Genomic DNA, 21120 nt, shown 5'->3' on the forward strand with positions numbered 1-21120 from the left:
AAAAATCTGGCAAGGGGATTGTCATGAGTGAAGATCCGCGCTCAGGAGAGGGAAATCTTCAGTATTCTTTAGAGCCACCCTAAATGCATCCACTCCATGGAGCCTTCCTAAGGGTTGGCCACAGTCTCTGCTTAGGGTACTTGGCTCCTTTGTACGTCTACCACGTCAGGTTGTACTTTGATGGTTTGTTGAAATGTCTGTCCTTCCCACCAGATCATGAGATCCTAGAGGACAGGGTTCATCTTTATAGTTTATATTTCCAGCATCTAGCAAGGTGTCCGTCCTGCCCTGGACTAAATCCACAACTCTGATTACATTTTTCCTCTTTGGTAAATATTCACCTCTACAGATATTTAAAGATATTAATATTTTATCTCAAACCTTGGAAGGCAGATGTTTCAGAATTTGGACTTTTCAGATGTCAGAAAGGTGGTGTCAGTGTCTATAAACAGTGTCTGTCTGTAAACAATGTCTACACACTATGTAACATAACATTCCCAGCAAGGTCTGGGGAAGCTTCTATATACTCAAACACGTTAATTATGCAGCAAAAATATTAAAGAGACTATTGTAAAGTTGTAATAATCATAAGAGTTCATATGTCTTTTCAAATTAGTTTTCATTTTCTTTGGGTAAATACCCAGGAGTATAATTTTTGGATCATACAGTATTTCCATTTTTAATTTTTGAAGGCACCGCCATACTTTCCACAGTGGCTGTACCAATTTACATTAACCCCAACACTGCGTGAGAGTTCTTTTTTCTCCACATCCTCACCAATGCCTGTTGTTTTTTGTGTTATCTCATCGTGGTTTTGATTTGCATTTCCCTGATGATAAGTGATGATGAGCATCTTTCCGTGTGTCTGTTGGCCATATGGATTAGTTCTTTGGAGAAATGTCTGTGTCTTCTGCCCATTTTTAAATTGGATTATTTGTTTTTTGAGTGTTGAGTTGTATAAATTCTTTATATATTTTGGATACTAACCTTTCATGGGATATGTCATTTGTAAATATCTTTTCCCATCCAGTATGTTGCCTGTTAGTTTTGCTGATTGTTTACTTTGTACTATGCAGAAGGTTTTTTTTTTTTTTAATATTTTATTTATTTATTTAGGATAGTCACAGAGAGAGAGAGAGAGAGAGGCAGAGACACAGGCAGAGGGAGAAGAAGGCTCCATGCACCGGGAGCCTGACGTGGGATTCGATCCTGGGTCTCCAGGATCGCGCCCTGGGCCAAAGGCAGGCGCCAAACCTCTGCGCCACCCAGGGATCCCATATGCAGAAGGTTTTAATTTGAATATAGTCCCAATAACTTATTTTTGTTTTTGTTTCCCTTGCCTCAGGAGATATATCTAGAAAAATGTTGCTGCAGCTAATGTCAGAGAAATTAGGAACTGTTCTCACTTTAGAATTTTTATGATCCCACCTCTCACATTTAAGTCTTTAATCTATTTGAATGTTTTTGTATATGGTTTGAGAAAGGGGTCAAGTTTCAAGCTTTTGCATGTAGCTGTCCACTTTTCCCAACACCAGGTGCTGGAGAGATTCTTTTTTTCCATTGCTTGTTCTTGCCTTCTTTCTTAAAGATTAATTGATCATATATATATTATATATATATTATATAAATAATATATATAAATCGGCCATATATTTATGGTTCATATAATTTATATATATATATATATATATATATATATATATATATATGGGTTTATTTCTGGGCTTTCTATTCTGTTCTCTTGATCTTTGTGTCTTTTTTTTTAAATTATTTTTTAAGATTTTATTTATTTATTCATGAGAGACACAGAGAGAGAGGCAGAGACACAGGCAGAGGGAGAAGCAGGCTCCATGCAGGGAGCCTGATGTGGGACTCGATCCTGGGTCTCCAGGATCACGCCCCGGGCCAAAGGCAGGCGCTAAACCGCTGAGCCACCCAGGCGGCCCTTGATCTTTGTGTCTAATTTTGTGCCAATACCATGCTGTTTATGATTACTAGAGCTTTGTGTAGTATATCTTGAAATCTGGGATTGTGATATCTGCAGCTTTGGATAACTCAAGACTGTTTTGGCTATTCAACGTCTTCTGTAGTTCTTTACAAACTTTAGAATTATTTGTTCTAATTCTGGAAAAATGCTGTTGGTATTTTGATAGATAGTACATTAAATCTAGAGATTGCTTTGACAATATTGTGTCAATCCATCAATGTTTCATGGTTTATGAAGTACTGGTCTTTTACCTCTTTGGTTAAGTTTATTCCTTGGCATTTTATTATTTTTGGTGCAATTGTAAATGGAATTCTTAATTTCTCTTTCTGCTGCTTCATTATTAGTATAGGAATGAAGCTGATTTCTGTATATTGATTTTGTATCCTCCAACTTTACTGAATTCATGTATCAGTTCCAGTAGTTGGTTGGTGGAGTCTTTGGGTTTTCTATATATAGTATCATCTCATCTGCAAAAAAAAGTGACAGTTTTACTTCCCCCTTACTAATTTGGATGCTTTTAATTTCTTGTCTGATTGTTGGGATGAGGAATTCCAGTATTGTGTTGAATAGAACGAGTGAGAGTGGACATCCTTGTTTTGTTCTGGATCTTAGGGGAAAAGCTCTGAGTTTTTCATCACTGAGGATAATGTTCACTGTGGGCTTTTCATATATGGCCTTTATTATATTGAGGTATGTTCCCCATAGACCTACTTTGTTGAGGGTTTTAATCATAAATCAATCTTGTACTTTGTCGAATGCTTTTATGCATCTTTTGAAATGATAATATGATTTTTATCTTTTCTCTTGCTGACATGTGATCATGTTGATTGATTTAGCAAATATCAAACCATCCTTACAACCCAGAAATAAATCCCACTTGTTTGTGATACATCATTTTTTAAAAATGTAGGTTGGATTTGGTTTACTAGTATTTTGTTGAGGAGTTTTGCATTTATGTTAATCAGAAATAGTGGCCTATAGTTGTCCTTTTTGTAGTATCCTTACCTAGTTTTGGTATCTGGGAGAATTCTGGCCTCATAGAATGAATGTGGAAGCTTTCCTTCTTCTATTATTTGGAATAGTTTAAGAATAGGTATTAACTCTTCTTTAAATGTTGCTAGATTTTACCCTGAAGCTGTCTGATTCTGGACTTTGTTTCTGGAGAGTTTTTTTTTTTTTTTTTTACTGATTCAATTTCATTATTGATAGTCTCTTCAAATTTTCTATTCCTGATTTCAGTTTTGGGAGTTGGTATGTTTTTAGGAATGTATCCATTTCTTCTAGGTTGTTGGCATCTGATTGTTCATAATCTCTCTTATAATCCTTTATATTTCTGTAATATCAATTGTTATTTCTCACCTTTCATTTGTAATTTTGAGTCCTATTTTTTCTTCTAATCAGTCTGAGTAAAGTCTGACAGTTTTATTGATCTTTTCAAAGAGCCAGTTCCTGGTTTTATATCTGTTCTAATCATTAGCATTGCTTTACCTCTGCTGGTTTAGGGTTTTGTTTGTTTGGTTTTTTTCTAGATCCTTTGTGGGTAAAGTTAAGTCATTTGAGATTTTTCTTGCTTCGTGAGGTAGGCAGGCCTATATTGGTATAAACTTCCCTCTGAGAACAGCTTTTGCTGCAATGAGAAGACTTTGGTTTATTGTGTTTTCAGTTTCACTTATCTCCATGTATTTTTTTAAAATTTCCTCTTGGATTTCTTGCTTGACCCATTCATTCTTTAGTAACATGTTGTTTAACCTCTATGAATTTATGTTGCTTTTTCATTTTTTTCTTATGGTTGATTTCTAGTTTTACAGTATTGTCATCAGGAAAGATGTAGGACTTCAATCTTTTTTAAAGTGCAGAGAGAACATTTTCCAGAAAAGAATGTGTATTCTGCTCTTTCAGGATGGAATGTTCTGAATATATCTGTTAGATCCATCTGGTCTAGTGTGTTATTCAAAGCCACTGTTTCTTTGTTGGTTTTCTGTTTGGATGATCTGTCTCTTGATGTCAGTGGGGTATTAAAGTCCCCTACTATTGTATTACTATTGATTAGGTGCTTTATGTTTGTTATTAGCTGCTTTATGTATTTGGGTGCTATATTTACAATTGTCATAACTTCTTACTGGATTGTTCCCTTTATGACTACATAGTGTTTTTGTCTGTTACAGTCTTTGTTTTAAAGCCTGTTTTGTCCAATATAAGTATTGCTTTTCCAATTTTTTCACTTCCATTTGCATGATAAATGTTTTTCCATCCCTTCACTTTGAATCTGCATGTGTCTTTAGGTATGAAATGAGTTCCTGTAGGTAATATGTAGGTGGATCTTGCTTTTTTTATTATTATTTTTTAAATCTACTCTATCATCCTATGTCTTTGGATGGGAGTGCTTGGTCCATTTACATTCAAAGTAATTTTTGATCATTATGTACTTCTTGGCCATTTTGCTTTTGTTTTATGGTTGTTTTCTGTAGTTCTGTTCCTTCTTCACTTGCTCTCTTCTCTCACAGTTTGCATTCTGCAAGAGGGGACCTACAGCTGCCCCAAACTAAGGCAGGCAGGTTTGGAGGGCATGGATTAGCAAACGTATGAGGATGGATATTTGTGAGCACATTGTTAGCAAGCTAGGTAGCAAGTGTTGGCACTAGTTCCTGCAGATACCTGTGTGTCTAGGCTAGGGTATGGGGGAGGTAAATGGCTCCTGCCAGCACTTTTCTTTTTTGAGAAATCTCCAAAGGCTCCTTCTCCCTCCAGCACATACTCTGAGATGAGTGAACAAATCTCTCTCTTTTATATTTCAGCCATTTTTCAAACTGCTGCTTCTATGCTGTGTCTCGGCAGGCTCTTTGTTGTGCTGTCTCTTGAAAGGAAGGCATAGATTCAATTTCCTCTAGCCTTCCATGCTCTCCCAGGGCAGAGCCTGTTAATTTTGAAAGTTCCAGGTGTTAAGCCCCACTTACTGTAAGGGCCCATGAAATTTGGCTCCTCTGGTTTTCAAAGCCAAATGTTACAGGAATTCATCTTCCCTGTGAGGGTTCCCCATGCCTGGGGTGCCTGCTGTGAGGGCTCTTTTTTTTTCCTTTATCCAGGGGAGAATGCCTAAGGCATCCCTCCTGTCTATGCACAGTCTCTGCAAGTCCATTTAGCTCCCAACCATGTCTCTGCTCTTCTATCCTCTTCCATGTGGCCTCTTCTCTACCTTTAGCTGTGGAGAGTCTGTTCTGCCAGTTTCAGGTCATTTTCTCAGTAATTTACACTGATGTGGTGTTATCTAGTTGCATCAGTGGGAGGCAGTGAGCTTAGGGCCCTCTTACTCAGCTCTATTCCCCAGAAGTCATTGGTCCTTTTCTTCATTTCTTTTTGAGAACGGATGTTGGATAGACCAACAGCAGGCCTCAAATACTTGGGTAAAGAGGAGAATTGAGGTGGCTGGAAAGGACTCCATGGAAAAGTTGGATTAAAGTGGATTTTACAGGAGGGTCCCACGGATATGAGGAAGAGGATTATAAACTGGAGTAGAGCAATCATCAGAAGCAGAAAGGTGGACACGGCATGTGCTGTTAGGTGGAGAGGCCGTTAGAGTAGAACTTGCATACTGAGGTATCATGCAGCAAAGCTGACTGACTTCTTTAAGCTCTAGCAAATCAACCCTTCTTTTAAACAGTGTTCTTCCCGGTTCCAATATTGTTCCATTTTGATTTGACTTGCAAAAGTAATTGTAGGTAATTTAATATTGTAGAATAAATATCATCTGACTGCTGCCTTGTTTATGTGGAAATTTTTCTCTCTTCTTACACTAAGTAAATTCATTAGGGAACAGATTTTATTTGCTAATAGTGCATATAACATGTGTTTGTATTTTCTTTATGGAAAATATTTTAATCAGATGAACTTTTGTGCTTGTTCTCTTTCTCATCCTGATCCTCTTCTGACCCTGGCTCTGGTTCCGACTCATCTTTGTTTTTAAAAAGTCTTTGCTCCCATTTACAGTCATCTTTCCTTTTTTTTCTGTGTTTTTCCCTTTGTCCTACCTTTGGGCTCTTTTGCTTTGCTTGCCCTTATCTTATCTTTGCAAGCTCTTCCTTTAAGAGATGGTATCCTGAAGCCAAGAATTGGAAGAGTTCTCTGTGACTATAGGCCTATGAATAGGGAGTGGAGGGAACCATAGTAACACACCTGTGCCTCTGGAACCTGAAGAAAAGTCTGGGCTCATGAAAGCTGTGTCTACTACATGCCAACATAACTTCTCAGTTGAGCCAATTCAATTAAAGATAGGTAATTCAGTGTAAATTTAGTCCATGTGCTTACTTGGCATTGTGTGGATAAAACAAACTAATTGACTAATAGCACTGATCAATTTTCAGCTACTAATTTTGGTGTTTCCTAGAGCAGAGATCTCTTAAGAGGGGAGCAAGAATAGGAGAGGGTGTGTATAAGGATCCCCTGGAGGCAAAAATAAAAAATTAGAACTCTTGATCTGAAAAAATAAGAGTTTAAGTTTCACTAACATTTGGTTTTATGGAATGTTAACACTACTGCACACACACACACATATATATAATATATACAGTAAATATAAATGTTTAATATATATTTTAAAATATATATCAAAGTCAATTCTCTAGTATTTTTGCTGTTAGGGTACACAATAAAAATAGACTATTCTAGATCACTGATTCCCAGTCTATGGGCAACAATTATTTTAAGAAGCCCATTGATATATGTGGATCTGTCTTTTCATTCAGCAGACACTAAAAACACAATGATCTGCTAAGGGATTATATGATTTAATGATTTTGTCATGTCCTAAAATTTACTGTAAAGATTTATGCCTAAAACTGTTGTGAATCCTTTGAAGAGTAGACACAGTTACACATGGGACACAAAAGAGCATAGGGGAGAGTCAAGTCCCAGGAAAGTACTAGTTTGGTTGGTCAAGTAATCTAACTTCGAAAAAATTTTAGTCATATCTTAAAGATATTTTAGGTTCTATTCTAGATTACTGCAGCAAAGTGAATATTATACTAAAGTGTGTTAAATGAATTTTTGGTTTCTCAGTACATATAAAAGTTATAAATGTAAACACATTATACTGTATTCTATTAGGTTTACTTTTTTAGATATAATACTATTGCAATGTATATGCTTTAACCTTTTTTTAGAGGATATTTTTAAATTAATCATCACTTGAGCTTTCAAAAAGTCATATTTTTTGAGTGTGTGGATAGAAGGTCTTGCCATCATTGTTGATGGCTAGGTGGTGGTTGCTGAAGGTTGGGACAGCTGTGGCAGTTTCTTCAGACAACAGTGAAGCTTGTCACATTGATATACTCTTCCTTTCATGAACAATTTCTCTGTAGCATGTGATGCTATTTGATAGCATTTTCAAAACTTGGAGTCAGTCTTCTCCAACCCTACTGCTGCTTTATCAACTAAGCTTATATAATATTCTAAACCCTTTGTCTTCATTTCAAGAATCTTCACAACATCTCCACCAGGAAAGGAGTCCATTTTAAGAAATCCTGTTCTGTGCTCATTCATAAAATGATGATTAACTCCTCATCCATTAAAGTTTTTTCTTGAGATTGTAGCAATGCACTCACTTCTTCAGGCTCCTTTTCTAATTCAAGTTTTCTTGAATTTCTATTTCTACCACATACATAGCTACTTTCTCCACTGAAGTCTTGAACCCCTCAAAGTTCTCCATGAGGGTTAGAAGCAACTTCTTCCAAATTTCTGTGAACGTTGATATTTTGACTCCTTTTCCATGCATTCATTGGAAGTATACTTCATGACACTTAGATTGACAAATCCTTTCCAGGAGGTTTTCAATTGACTTTGCCCATACCCATCAGTAATAATTATCTGTGGCAACTATAGCCCTAAGAAATGCATTTGTTAATGAATAAGCTTTGAAAGTCAAAATGAGTCCTTGATGCACAGGCTGAAGAATAGATGTTGTGTTAGCATGCATGAAAACATGAATCTCATTGTATGTCTCCATCCGAGCTCTTGGAAGACCAGGTACATTGTCAATAAGCACTAATATTTTGAAAGGACTCTTTCTAATCAGTAGGTCTTGACAGAAGGCTGACAATGTTCAGTAAACCACACTGTATACAGATGTGCTGTCATTCAGGCTTTATTGTTCTATGTCAGAGCTCAGGACGAGTAAATTTGACATAATCTTTAAGGTCCCTTGGATTTTTTTTTTTTTTTAAGATTTTATTTATGAGAGACACACAGCGAGAGAGAAGCAGAGACACAGGCAGAGGGAGAAGCAGGCTCCATGCAGGGAGCCTGACGTGGGACTCGATCCAGGGTCTCCAGGATCAGGCCCTGGGCCAAAGGCAGGCGCTAAACTGCTGAGCCCCCCAGGGATCCCCTCCCTTGGATTTTTGAAATGGTAAATGAACATTGGCTTCCATTTAAGGTCACTAGCTGCATTATCCCCTTGTAAGAGAGCCTGTTCTTTGAAGCCAGACATTGACTTCTCTCTAGCTATGGAAACCCTAGCTAACATCCTCTTCCAATAGAAGACTGTTTCATCTACATTAAAAATCTGTTTTTTTAGTGTAGCCACATACATTAATGATCTTAGATCTTTTGGATAACTTGCTCCTTTACCTTATGGAGATAGCTTCTTTCCTAAAACCGTATGAACCAATCTCTGCTAAATCAAACTTTTCTTCTGCAGGTTCCTCACCTTTCTGCCTTCAAACAGGTGAGGGGAGTTAGGGCCTTGGTCTGGCTTTGGCTGGTTTGATCATCTGTCCAGACCACTAAAATTTTGTCCATATCTGCAATAAGGCTGTTTCACTTTCTTACCATTGATAGCTTTTTAATTTCTTTGAACTTTTCTTTTTCATTCACAACTTGGCTTAGGACAAAAGCTAAGCCTCTTGTGCCAGTCTTGGCTTTTGATATGTTTCCTCACTAAGTTTACTTTATTGTAGTTTGGATTCCCAGTGAGAGACCTGTGACTCTTAATTTTACTTGAACACTTAGAGGCCATATGGGGTTATTAATTGGCCTACTTTTAATATTACTACATCTCAGGAAATAGGGAGGTCTGGAGAGAGGGAAAGAAATGAGGCAACAGCCAGCCAGTGGAGCAGTCACAACACATACCACGTTTATTAAGTTTGCCATCTACTACAGGCACAGTTTGTAGATCGCCTAAGCAATTACAGTAGTAACTTCAAAGATCATAGATCACCATAACAAATATAATGAAATTTGAAATAATGTAAGCATTATCAAAATGTAACACAGACACAAATGAGCAAATGCTATTGGAAAATGGCACTGAAAGACTTATCACAGTGTTGCTGCAAAGCCTAATAAAACTAGGTATGCCTATACGTGCTTAAGCATCTCTCTCTTTAATAACAAATGGATTTTTTTTCTTCAACATGTTTCTTTGTTTACCTATTTTGACTGAATACTGGCACATCTTAGGAAAGCAGCTTCCAGCACAGTTATTCCTTTTTATTTATGTCTTAGTTTGCTAGGACTGCCATAACCAAATACCATAAACTGCATGGCTTGAGTGACAACAAAAAATTCTCAGTTCTGAAGACTGTTTTGTTTTCTTTCAAGACTTTGCTCCTTAGCTTGCAAATGGCTGACTTTTTTTTCTGTGTCTCCACATGCACCCCTATTGGTTCTTTGTGTGTCTTAATGTCCTCCTTTAACAAAATTCCAGCCTGATTGAATTAGGGCCACCCTAGTGGCCTCATTTTAACTTAGAACCTTTACTGAGGTAACTATTTTCAAATAGAGTCTTGTTCTGAGCTACTGGGGCATTAAGGCCTCAACATATGAGTTTTGAAAAAAATACAGCTCCTAACAATCATTTCCTTCTGATCAATCTAGGTGTTTCAGGAAAGTATGTGGAACAGCAGTATGATTAAGTTGACCCGATCTTGATTTGTCTAGCATAGCTCCATTTTACTATTGTCCTGACTTAATTTAAAAAGTACCCCATTTGACGGTCAAAGTGTCTTATCTAGAAAATAAATTATATGATGGATCTTGATAGGTTCAAGAGCCAGAGGGCATACACATCAGTCTTGGCTCAAAAAAAATCTCATGTTGTACATAGGTTTCCTCCACGGTGGAGACTATAATAGAACCTGCATCACAGAGTTAGTGTGAGGATTCAATGCATCAGGATGCCTAAGTCACTCAGAACACTGCCCCGGGTATAGTAAGCAATAAGGAGGAGGATTGTATTTGTCAGGTGTGATGGTTAATTTTGTGTGTCAGCTTAGCTGGGCTATGGTGCCCAGCCCTTTGAAGGTTTCTGTAAGGGTGAGTAAAGCATTTTATTCTCCAATAGGTGGGTGGGCTTTGTTCAATCAGTTGAAGGCCTGCACAGAACCAAAGGATAACCTCCCCAAGCAATAAGCGATTTGTGAGCAGATTGCCTTTGAACTTAAACTGCAACTCTTTTCTGAGTCTTCCGCCTTCTGGCCTTCCCCATTAGATAGATTTTGAACCCACCAAGCCTCCATAATTACAGGAACTAAATGTTTCACATAAATTTATTTCTATATATAAACACATATCCTATTGGCTCTGTTTCTCTGGAGGACCCTGCTTACTACAGTATGTGTGGAAACCAAAGCTGTACCTTGAAGTACAGCTTTTAAGTTTTTTTTATTTCTGGATTAATTCTGGATTTTTTTCCTGCCCTGTATTCACTATGCTCTTTGCATGTCTATATACATACTAATAAAGATCTGTGACAAGAAAGCTGAGCGTACATAGGCCCTCTTATCAGCCTTTCTTAAAGAAATGCTTAAATTTTGCATTCCATACTTTTAAACAATAGTAATATTCTACATCTGTGAGATTCTTCACATTCATGACTATAAATTATTTTTTTCAGGAAATACATAGTATACCTAATAAATATTTGGAATAAAAGAATCCTAGGTTTTAGGAAAATGAATGTTGATTAAAACAAATTGAAGCACCAAGCAAGCAAATATATTGGCAGGAGTCCTGGCAAATCAACCATATGGGAAAAGTTCAACAACTTGAAACGGCAAATAAAGGCTTGAGGGAAAACAGAGTAGCAGTTATCAAATCTAAAAAGGGTTATTGTGGAGAAGATAGAAATCAGCTGCCCTATAGCTCCACTGAGTCCAGAAAAAAAAAAATAAAAGTAGATAAAAACTTCACTATTACAGACCATTTAGATCTAGGTTCCTGCCAGGTTACATGGTTGTGATGGTTACTTAGCATGTTCCAAAATATGTTTCAGGGATTCTTTCAAGTTGGTTAAGTTTGCTTTTTCTGGGTGTGACACCAAGTGGCAACTTCAGATGCTGGATTCCCAACGAGGTCAATCAGAATCACTAAGGGGGGGGGGGTGTTGGGGGGAGGAGGGTTGTAAAAACCAGTCTCCCTTTCCTATGAAGTGTTAGGAAATGGTTTCTAAGATATACTGGTGAGAATTAAAAGCCACGTGCAGAGGGGAATGTGTAGTGTTCTACCATTGGTATGAGGAAATAAGTGTATATTTGGGTTTCTTTTTCCAAAAAAGGAAAATATACTGCTAGAAATGGAAGCATTTAGAGGTATAGTAGTAGATGGTAGACTGTCATTTGTGTATATTTTTTGTATTGTTTTCCCATTGTTAGTATAATTGCCACAAATAATGTAACTTAAAACAACAAAATTATTTTACAGTCCTGGAGGTCATGAGTCCAGTATGGATCACTGGGCTAAAACCAAGGTATCAGCAAGGCTGCATTTACCCAGAAAGCTCTATGGGAGAAAAAAAAAAAAAAAAGCTCTAGGGGATCATCTGGTTCCTTGCTAGGTTCTGGAGGCCACCTGCATTCCTTGGCTCGTGGCCATTTTCTCCATCTTCAAAATCCAGCAGTATAACATTATCTGTCTGAATCCAACCTTTCTGCCTACCTCATCTACATTAATGGAATCTCATGATTACATTTGGGTTCCTAGAATGCGATAGGATAGTCTCCTTATCTTAAGATCAACTAATCAGCAACCTTAAGTCCATCTGTAACCTTAATTCCTCTTAGCTCCATAGCACTACATATTCATACCTTCTGGGGATTGGGATATGGACCGCTTTGGAGTGTGTATTCAAGGGGCATTTCTGCCTACCTCACCCTTTAACAATAACATTTCATCAAAAAGGATCCCAAAAGCACACTAAAATTGAATACAAATAGAAACAAACCACACAGTATTTAACACAGCTACACTGTGGAGGAAAAAAGGTCAGATTCCAATAAATATACCCTTAAAATGAGTTTTACTGTAGGGATTAAAATAGTTGTAAAGAATCTTTGATTTTTACTCAGTAAATTTTTGTTTGGGAGCCAGAGTGCTCACTCTGGAAGAAGGAAGATAGACATATCAAATGGGGGAAGATGAGGGAAAACCCTGGGTTTTTGGATATTTTCTGTTTATTCTCTGAAATGGCCTTGAATATTGACACCCATGGAGCAATGAGTACATAGAGTAGCAGGTGGTGGTTTCTAAATACTTTCCTGAGTAGACCCAAGCCTCCTTAACGAGATGTCTGATCTCAGGCTGAACAGGTACAAGTAAGTCTGCAATGTTGAACCCAGAACTCATAACAGACTTAAAAAAAAAAAAATGATATTAAAAGAGGCGTTCAGGGTTGGAAGGGGAATCACTTTAGAGAAGAATAGCAGCGAATAAATATAAAAGGAATAATAAGTTTGGAAACTCACTATTATAATCATCGATGTAATAACTGATTCAGGGAGGATCATCGATGGATATTAAACTCATTAGATGGTTTAGAAACCAGCTTCCTTGAGAGACCGTGAAATTATTTTATGTGAAATGTTGACACAGGATAGTTACATATTTCAAAATATCACCCCACAGATTAGTTACTAATTATAAAAGGGAAACAATTTGCTTACAGTAGAGAAACCTAGTCCATAACACCTTAATCAAGTGACCAAACTTCACAGGAATGGGAGAGGTATTTTGTGTCTTCTGACATGAGAGAATAAGAAGAATGCATTACCAAGTACATTGTGTTCTTGCCCAGAACCCTTACCTTGAATCTATTTAGGAGGGGAAAAGTCAAGCCATTATAAATGTAGGACATTTTACAAGGCAACAGGTCTGAACAAAAATAACAACAATTATGATGCAATTTTTGACCCTTAAGAATTTTTAAAATAGCTATAAAAGACACTATTGTAACTGAAAAACTTAGAATGTTGGCTATATGTTAATATTGTATCAATAATATCTTACATAGAATGTATTATGTTTATGTAGGAAAGAGTCTTACTTCTGAGGAGATACATGTGGAAATATTCAGAGTAAATTCAGAATGTCAGCAAATTTCAAATGGGTCATTAAAAAAAGTATGTACACAGACACACACACACAAGGGAAAAGTAACAAATGCAACAAAATGTAAATAACTAGTGAGTTTGGGTGAATAGAGCTTGCTCCCTCCACCCCCCGCCCCCCACATTTTCAAATTTTCTGTATGTTTGATTTTTTTTTTCCAAAGTAATGTTCCTTTACTGGGCCCCTGAGCTTATTTTATTTGTACTCCAAGTTGTGAAGTTGGTTTTGTTTTTCAAATCAATGTGTTTCTAGTTTTCTTGTTAGAGTCCCTCCCTGGACATGCAGTTGAGTCTCTCCTTGAATGCATATGCTAGGAAACAACTTCAATGAAAGCAGTCTTGTATGTTAATCTCTATGGACCTCCAATTTATAGGAAAAACATTTGAAAATATAAAGTGAACCTGCAGTAACCTGCAGTAGCTAGTTAGCACATATTTATTCTTTTTCCTTGCTTCCTATTCTCCATTGCTCTTTCCCTTAGTTTTCCACCTCCCTCTGTGAGCACTAGTTCTGTGTTGCTCCATGTGGTTTACTTAGTCTCACTGTAACTCTTGCTGCTTGGCCAGTAGGCAGGGAAATGCTTTATACAAAAAAAAAAAAAAAAGTCTCTGACTTATCCACAAAGTAAAGTGTCTAAAATACTGGTAATTCCATAGGAAATTCTGAGAATGCAAACCAGATTTGTGTTCCCTGGCTGCATGCAAACTGATTATTGAGGATGAGGGTTAAGTTTGCAGACCCTGGGGTTGGACAGCTCAGCCCTGAAGCCAGCCTCTACCAGTCGGTTGCTGTAAGACTTTTGGCAAGATCTTTAACCAGTTCAATTTTAGTTTTCTTATATGAAAAATGAGTGTAACACCTACTTCCAATGGTTGTGAGAATTTAAAGGCATTTAGGTACATAAAGCACCTAGAAAAGTACTGTATAAATGTTAACTATTTTTAATCATCTATCAGACCTGGATCAAATTCTGTTTTTAAGATATTAATGATAATTCTGATAAAATAATTCCTTGCTTGCTTTCTTTGTGTCTCTCATGGGTTCAGGTTTCCCTAGGACTTCTGCATGCCCATGCTACACATATCCTGTGGCCGCCAGAGCGCTGGCAGAAGTTGGAATCTGTTCTTCCTCCAGAGCGCTTGCCAGTTCAGAGAGAAGAGGAGTGAATGATGGCATGGAGCTCCCTCAGCTGCGGCATTGGGAAGCATTGTAGAAGGGATGGGAAGGAGGAACCTTCAAAAGGCAAAGCTTGTTTCAAATGAAGTGATCTGCGTTATTAAACAGTATTAAATAGCAACTGATTTTATGTTTAATTGTAATACCCTATTGTGTAATGCCAAAAAAAATGCAGACCTTTGGGAATATGAACATTTTATTCCCATGTCTGACAGGGAATTTGTTATGTATACTTATCCCATCGATTGTTGGGTTTTAATTTTGGTGCTTGCTGATGAAAGACTATGAAAATTAGTATTTGATGAAAGTAATTCAGTAATATCATTTACTCTTAAGATAGAACATGAAGAAACATACAGTGATGGAAATTATATTGGAATTGAAGGTATATACAATGCAGTGACTGCCAGTTAGGAAGAACAGTAAACTGTGATGTAAAAATAAAACATTGATTTGCTCAGGTATTGTATTGAGTATTTATCATTTAACCCATACCTTCATTAATGAGGAATATCTTTTTTTTTTTTAAGCAAGGAATTTAAAGGAAGGAGAACCAATTCTATCAATACTTCCATATAAATAAACCTTCTTTATTGACCCTTTTAAATCAAAACTTCTGAGTGATCTCTTGCCTGCTCACACTGATGAATAAACTGATTTATCAGTATTCAGCCACTATGTGAAATGTTCTGAGTGAAATGGTCAAACGTGACTGACTTTTTTCCAAGTTTTATTTTCCTTCCCAGTGATTTTCATGTTTACATCTGTAAAAGTGAAATCACCAACTGCAAAGCGGGGTAATGTTAGCATAATATATCCTGTAACTGCATAGGTAAAGAGGTAAATTCCTTCATGCAAGTCTATATTTAGAGAGTAACAGTAAAAACCCATAGGCATTTTAACAGCAGCTGTTACTAATAATTCCTTAAACACTATATGTAGCAGCTCAGTCTGCAAGTAGCAGTGAGTACTTACAGACTAAGGTTGGTCAAAATTATCTGCCTAAAATCTGTTGGTGGCCCCTTATCAATTCCATTTCTCTCTGTTCCCCAGCATGTATTTCATGCTCTGACCTTTAACTCCAGTTTACTGATTACTCATTAGTATTTCAAGGCTTGTAACTTGTCTCTTGACTGCATCCCCTGGGATTAGATGTAAACTAGTGAGTGTGTAAGAGCATTGGCCTTTTAGTTGCTAGAAAATAGCAAATTCTGGGGACCACGGAAGAGGGGTTTGGAGGTACTGCTGAGGGCAGACAAAACAAATAGAGAAGTTCTGTGAGAATAGCTACTATTTACCAGCCAGTGTAGAAAAATTGGATATTTTAACAGTTTACCAAACTGGTTATCATCCTTGCTACCTTACTCACTACTTGTACGATTCCTGATGAAGCTGATAAATGCTCTTTATTTGATTTCATATTCTCTAGCCATCTAACACATCACCAGCAGAGTTAATACTTGATGCTGTCAAACAACTCAGCTTATAAGTTACCGCCTCAAAAATGCAACTCTAGGCAGACTTAATCATTGGTGCACTTATTATTTACCAGATAAGACAATCACCTAATATTAACCAATGGAGAAAGAGTTCATCATCAGCTACCACTCCCTGGACACAGCAAGAGGCACCAGACCCAGGAGCCAGTCTTTCTGTGAAAAAGGCCTGTTCGTTTATCTCCATGGTTGCAATGTGAGGGCCAAGTTTCTAATTAAATACACATCCCAGAGACCTCAGAGGGCAGGAATGATCTTTATATTCTTTGACAATTTCCAAAGTGCCAGTATCTCCCAGACAGAAGCCTATATGCTTGTCTGGTGCCTTGTTTTGTTTATGGCTGCTGCCCAGGGGACATTCTTGAGCACCTAGCTCTGGTAACAATCTGAAAGTGAGTTCTTATCTGGCTACCCCACCCAGGCCACAATACAGTGGACTGAAACACACCACATTATTTTGTTGAAGAGGCCTTTTTGATTCCTGGAGCTTTGGCATGAGTGGGCAAGCAGACTGTCTGGTATAGACCTAGGGGCCTAAAGAGGTAGGGATACGGGGATAAAAGTTGGTGCACACTATCTTTGCACTTTCTCTCACTCCAGATTTCCAGCAACTCCCAGAAAGGGATGTATATGCTTGTCTGTTGCTCTAATTTTTATTAATGACACCCAGGGGACATTTCTACCTTGTCTGGCTATTGTGTCAGTAAGACTACACTTGTGGTCCCACAGAACTGTACACATTTGCCTACTTTAAAAGCTGCCACCTAAGAGTTTCTGCTTCCAAAGAGCCTGAATCTAGAGGCTAAGATTCCCCACCCACCCCCACCCCCAGGAACCATGCAAGTCTAGGGGAACCTTTAAATATTGGGAACCACTAGAAATAAAATAGGTGGCTTGGCCAATCACCAAGTCTTGAGAGACAACCAAGAGATAGAGAAGGGTAGAACAATAAGGTTCATCTCCTATACAAGGACACTTCTTCAAAACTGGGAGAGATGGCAGCTAATGCATAGAAACCAACAGAGTCATGAATACGAAGAAACAGGAATATGTTCCAAATGAAATAGCAAGATAAAACCTCATAAAAAGGTCCTTAATGAAAGAGAGATAAATGATCTACCTGTTAAAAGTTAAAAACAGCAAGAAATGATAGTGCATCATAGAAATGCTTACTGAACTCAGGAGAATGCATAAACACCCTGAGGATTCAACAATGAGAAAATATAATAAAGCACCACATAGAAGTCACGGAGCTGAAGGATCCAGTAACTGAACTGAAAAACAAACTAGAGGGATTCGACAGCTGACTAGATAAGGCAGAGAAAAGATTAATGAAATCAAAGCCAAGGTCATGGAACTCATCCAACCAAAACAGGAAAAACAAAGGATTTTAAAAAAAAAAAAAGCTAGTTTAAGGGCCTCATGGGACAACATCAGGTGGACTGATATTCATGTTATAGGGGTCCCAGGAGGAGAAGAGAAAGATGGGCAGAAAACTTATTTGAAGAATTAGTGACTGAAAATTTCCTGACCCATGGAGGGAAACAGACATCCAGATCCAGGAATCTCATAGTTCCAAAGAAGATGAATCCAAAGAGACCCTCACTAAGACACATTATAACTAAAATGCCAAAGTTTAAGATCAGGAGACAGTCTTACAGGCAGCAAGAAAAGGCAACTTATTGCAAACAAGGAACTCCTTAAGGCCATCAGATTTTTTAGCAGAAACTTTGACTATATTATATCACTCCCTCTGGCCTTCAAAGTGTTGAAAGAAAAATCCTTCAATCAAGAATACTCTATCTGGGAGTCAGAGCCACCATTGCCAAGTCCCAACCTGACCCTGCATGCTGCTGCTGCCCAATGTGCACTCCCGATTCCTTTTGGTTTTAAGTCTAAAATGGTAACTCTCAAGGATCAGCCGATTCAGAATCTTAAGGAAGACCATATTCCCCAGAATAAGATTACAGTTGTTGGGGTTGGTGCTGTTGGCATGGCTCATGTCATCAGTATCTTAATGAAGGATTTGTTGATGTCATGAGAGATGATGGATCTCTACAACGGCAGCCTTTTCCTTAGAACACCAAAAATTGTCTTTGGCAAAGACTATAATGTGACTGCAAACTCCAAGCAGGTTATTATCACAGTTGGGGCACATCAGCAAGAGGGAGAAAGTTGTCTTAATTTGGTCCAGTGTAACGTGAACATCTTTAAGTTCATTATTCCTAATATTGTCAAATACAGCCCAAACTTCAAGTTGCTTGTTGTTTCCAATCCAGTGAATATCTTGTTTCCAATCCAGTGGATCTCTTGACCTATGTGACTTGGAAGATAAGTGGCTTTCCCAAAAACTGTGTTATTGGAAGTGGTTGCAATCTGGATTCAGCCCGGTTCCATTACTGAATGGGAGAAAGGCTGGGAGTTCACCCATTAAGCTGTCATGGGTGTGTCCTTGGAGAGAGCATGGTGACTCCAGTGTGCCTGTATGGAGTGGAGTAAATGTTGATGGTGTCTCTTTGAAGAATCTGCACCCTGACTTAGGCACTGATGCAGACAAGGAACAGTGGAAAGAGGTTCACAAACAGGTGGTTGACAGTGCCTTTGAGGTGATCAAATGGAAAGGCTACACTTCCTGGGTCATTGGACTGTCTGTGGCAGATTTGGCAGAAAGTACAATGAAGAATCTTAGGCGGGTGCATCCAATTTCCACCATGATTAAGCGTCTCTATGGAATAAAAGATGATGTCTTCCTTATTGTTCCTTGCATCTTGGGACAGAAAGGAATCTCCGATGTTGTGAAGGTGACTCTGACTCCTGAGGAAGAGGCCCGTTTGAAGAAGGGTGCAGATACACTTTGGGGGATCCAAAAGGAGCTGCAGTTTTAAAATTTTCTAATGTACCACATCACTGTCTAGACTACAAGATTTTAGTTGGAGGTTGTGTATGTTCTTATTATCTGACCTGTTACTCAAGTAGTAATATTAAAACGGCCCAAGAAAAACATCAGTTTCCTAACATTACAAATGGGAATGGTTCACAAAACCCTGCAGCTATATCCTGATGCTGGATGATGCCTGTCTTGTGTAGTCCTAAATTGGTTAATGTAATATAGTTTCACCATCTCACAGGCACCACTGCCAATGTCCTATATGCTGCAGTTACTCCTCAAACCATATGTGTATTTACTGTGTTCTGTAGCTTCTGATTCCTTCACCCCAACACCCAACATGCCTAGTCCATCTTTTTTTCTTCAGTCACATCCTGGGATCCAATATATAAATTCAATATTGCATATATTGTGCATAACTCTTCTAAAGGATCTTATTTTGTGTACTATGTATGTCAGAATATAGTGTACATTGCCATATAATGTAAAAAGACAATGCAACCAACTATCTATCCTACCAACTAAAAACTAAATACATTTTGAACAGTGGAAAAAAAAGAATACTCTATCTGGTAAAGTTGTCACGTAGAATTGATGAACAGCTAAAGGAGTTCATCATGACTAAGCCAATTTTACAAGAAATGTGAAAGGGACTTCTTTAAGCTGAAATAAAAGGGCACCAATTAGTCAGGGAAAAATGTGCAAGTACAAATCTCACGGGTAAAGGTAAATATAGAGTAAAATCTAGGGGTGCTTGGTTGGCTCTTTAGGAATAATACGCAATTCTTGATCTTGGAGTCACAAGTTCAAGCCCCAAGTTTGGTGTAGAGATTGCTTAAATAAATAAAGAACTTAAAATCCAGAACAATATTAGAACAGGTGGTAGATTAATCACTTATAAAGCTAGTATGAAGCTAAAATTTTGGCAATATTATAGCTATAGTTATTATTAGTGAAGGAATATAAAAGATAAAAATGTAAAATGTTGTAAAATGTGACATCAAAACCATAAAACGTGGGGAGGGAAAAGTAAAAATGTAGGTCATTAGAATGTGTTTAAATTTGTTATCAACTTAAAATAGACCATTATAAAAATACGTTGTTGTATCTAAGCCTCATGGTAACCACAAAGCAAAAACCTATGCTAGATAAACCAAAGATAAAGAGAAAGGAAACAAAGTATAGCACTAAAGAAAATCCGAAAATCACCAAGGAAGGGAACAAGAGAAGAAAGGAATAAAGGAATCACAAACATACAGAAGACAACAAAATGGCAATAAGGACATGCCTACCAGTAATTACTTTAAAGGTAAATGGATTAAATTCTCCATCAAAAGATCAGCTTAACGTATTTTTAAAGATTTTAGAGAGAGTATGAGTGTTGGGGGAGAGGCAGAAAGAGAGGGAGAGAGAATCTCAAGCAGACTCTGCACTGAACACAGCTGATACAGGGCTCAATCTCACAATCCCGAGATCACAACCTGAGCAAAAACCAAGAGTCTGCTGCTCAACTGACTGTGCCATCCAGGAGGTCCTGGACTTTTTTTTAAAAGACCCATTTTTAGGCTGCTTACAAGAGATTCACTTCAAACTTAAGGACACACAATGACAAAGTCAGGGGATGGAAAAATGTGTTTCATGCATATTGAAACCAAGAGAAAGCTGGGGTTCCTATACCTACATTATTCACTCACACACACTTAATAAGAGACAAAGAATGGCATTACATAGCAAAATGAAAAAGCAAACCTACTCATAGTAGACTATTATGAACAATTATATGCCAACAATCGGACAACCCAGAAGAAATTGATAAATTCCTAGCAACATACATCCTACCAAGACTGAATTATAAATAAATAGAAGATTTTTTTTAGATTTTATTTATTCATAAGAGACACAGGCAGAGGAAGTAGCAGGCTCCCTGATGTGGGACTTGATCCCTGGACCCGGGGTCACACCCCGAACTGAAGGCAGATCTTCAACCATTGAGCCACCCAAGCATCCCAATAAATAGAAAATCTAAATACATTGATCACTAGCACAGAGACTGAATCAATGACCAAAAGCTCTCAAACAAAAGGGCAGGACCAGAAACCTTCATGAGTGAATTCTATTAAACATTGAAAGGATAATTACTGCCAGTTTTTCTCAAACTCTTCTAAAAAATAGATGAGGAAGGAACACTTTCAAAC

The 21120-nt window shown here is 37.7% G+C and overlaps 1 protein-coding gene and 1 pseudogene across 5 annotated transcripts in view; both read left to right on the forward strand.

Moving 5' to 3' along the window:
• IMMP2L (inner mitochondrial membrane peptidase subunit 2) overlaps window positions 1–15006 on the forward strand; it is an 845985-nt gene extending 830979 nt beyond the window's left edge. For all 5 annotated transcript variants that reach the window (XM_077856155.1, XM_077856154.1, XM_077856151.1 and 2 more), the window contains one exon: window positions 14413–15006. Coding sequence is in view for 4 of the 5 variants with exons in the window: in XM_077856154.1 (XP_077712280.1) it covers window positions 14413–14532 (120 nt within the window). In the remaining variant the exon portion in view is untranslated. The remainder of the gene's footprint in view (window positions 1–14412) is intronic.
• Window positions 15007–17920: 2914 nt separating this feature from the next.
• Window positions 17921–19737, forward strand: LOC144288256 (L-lactate dehydrogenase A chain pseudogene; annotated as a pseudogene).
• Window positions 19738–21120: the final 1383 nt, after the last annotated feature.

The sequence above is a fragment of the Canis aureus genome, chromosome 18 (assembly GCF_053574225.1).
Source record: "Canis aureus isolate CA01 chromosome 18, VMU_Caureus_v.1.0, whole genome shotgun sequence".
Classification (NCBI taxonomy): domain Eukaryota; kingdom Metazoa; phylum Chordata; class Mammalia; order Carnivora; family Canidae; genus Canis; species Canis aureus.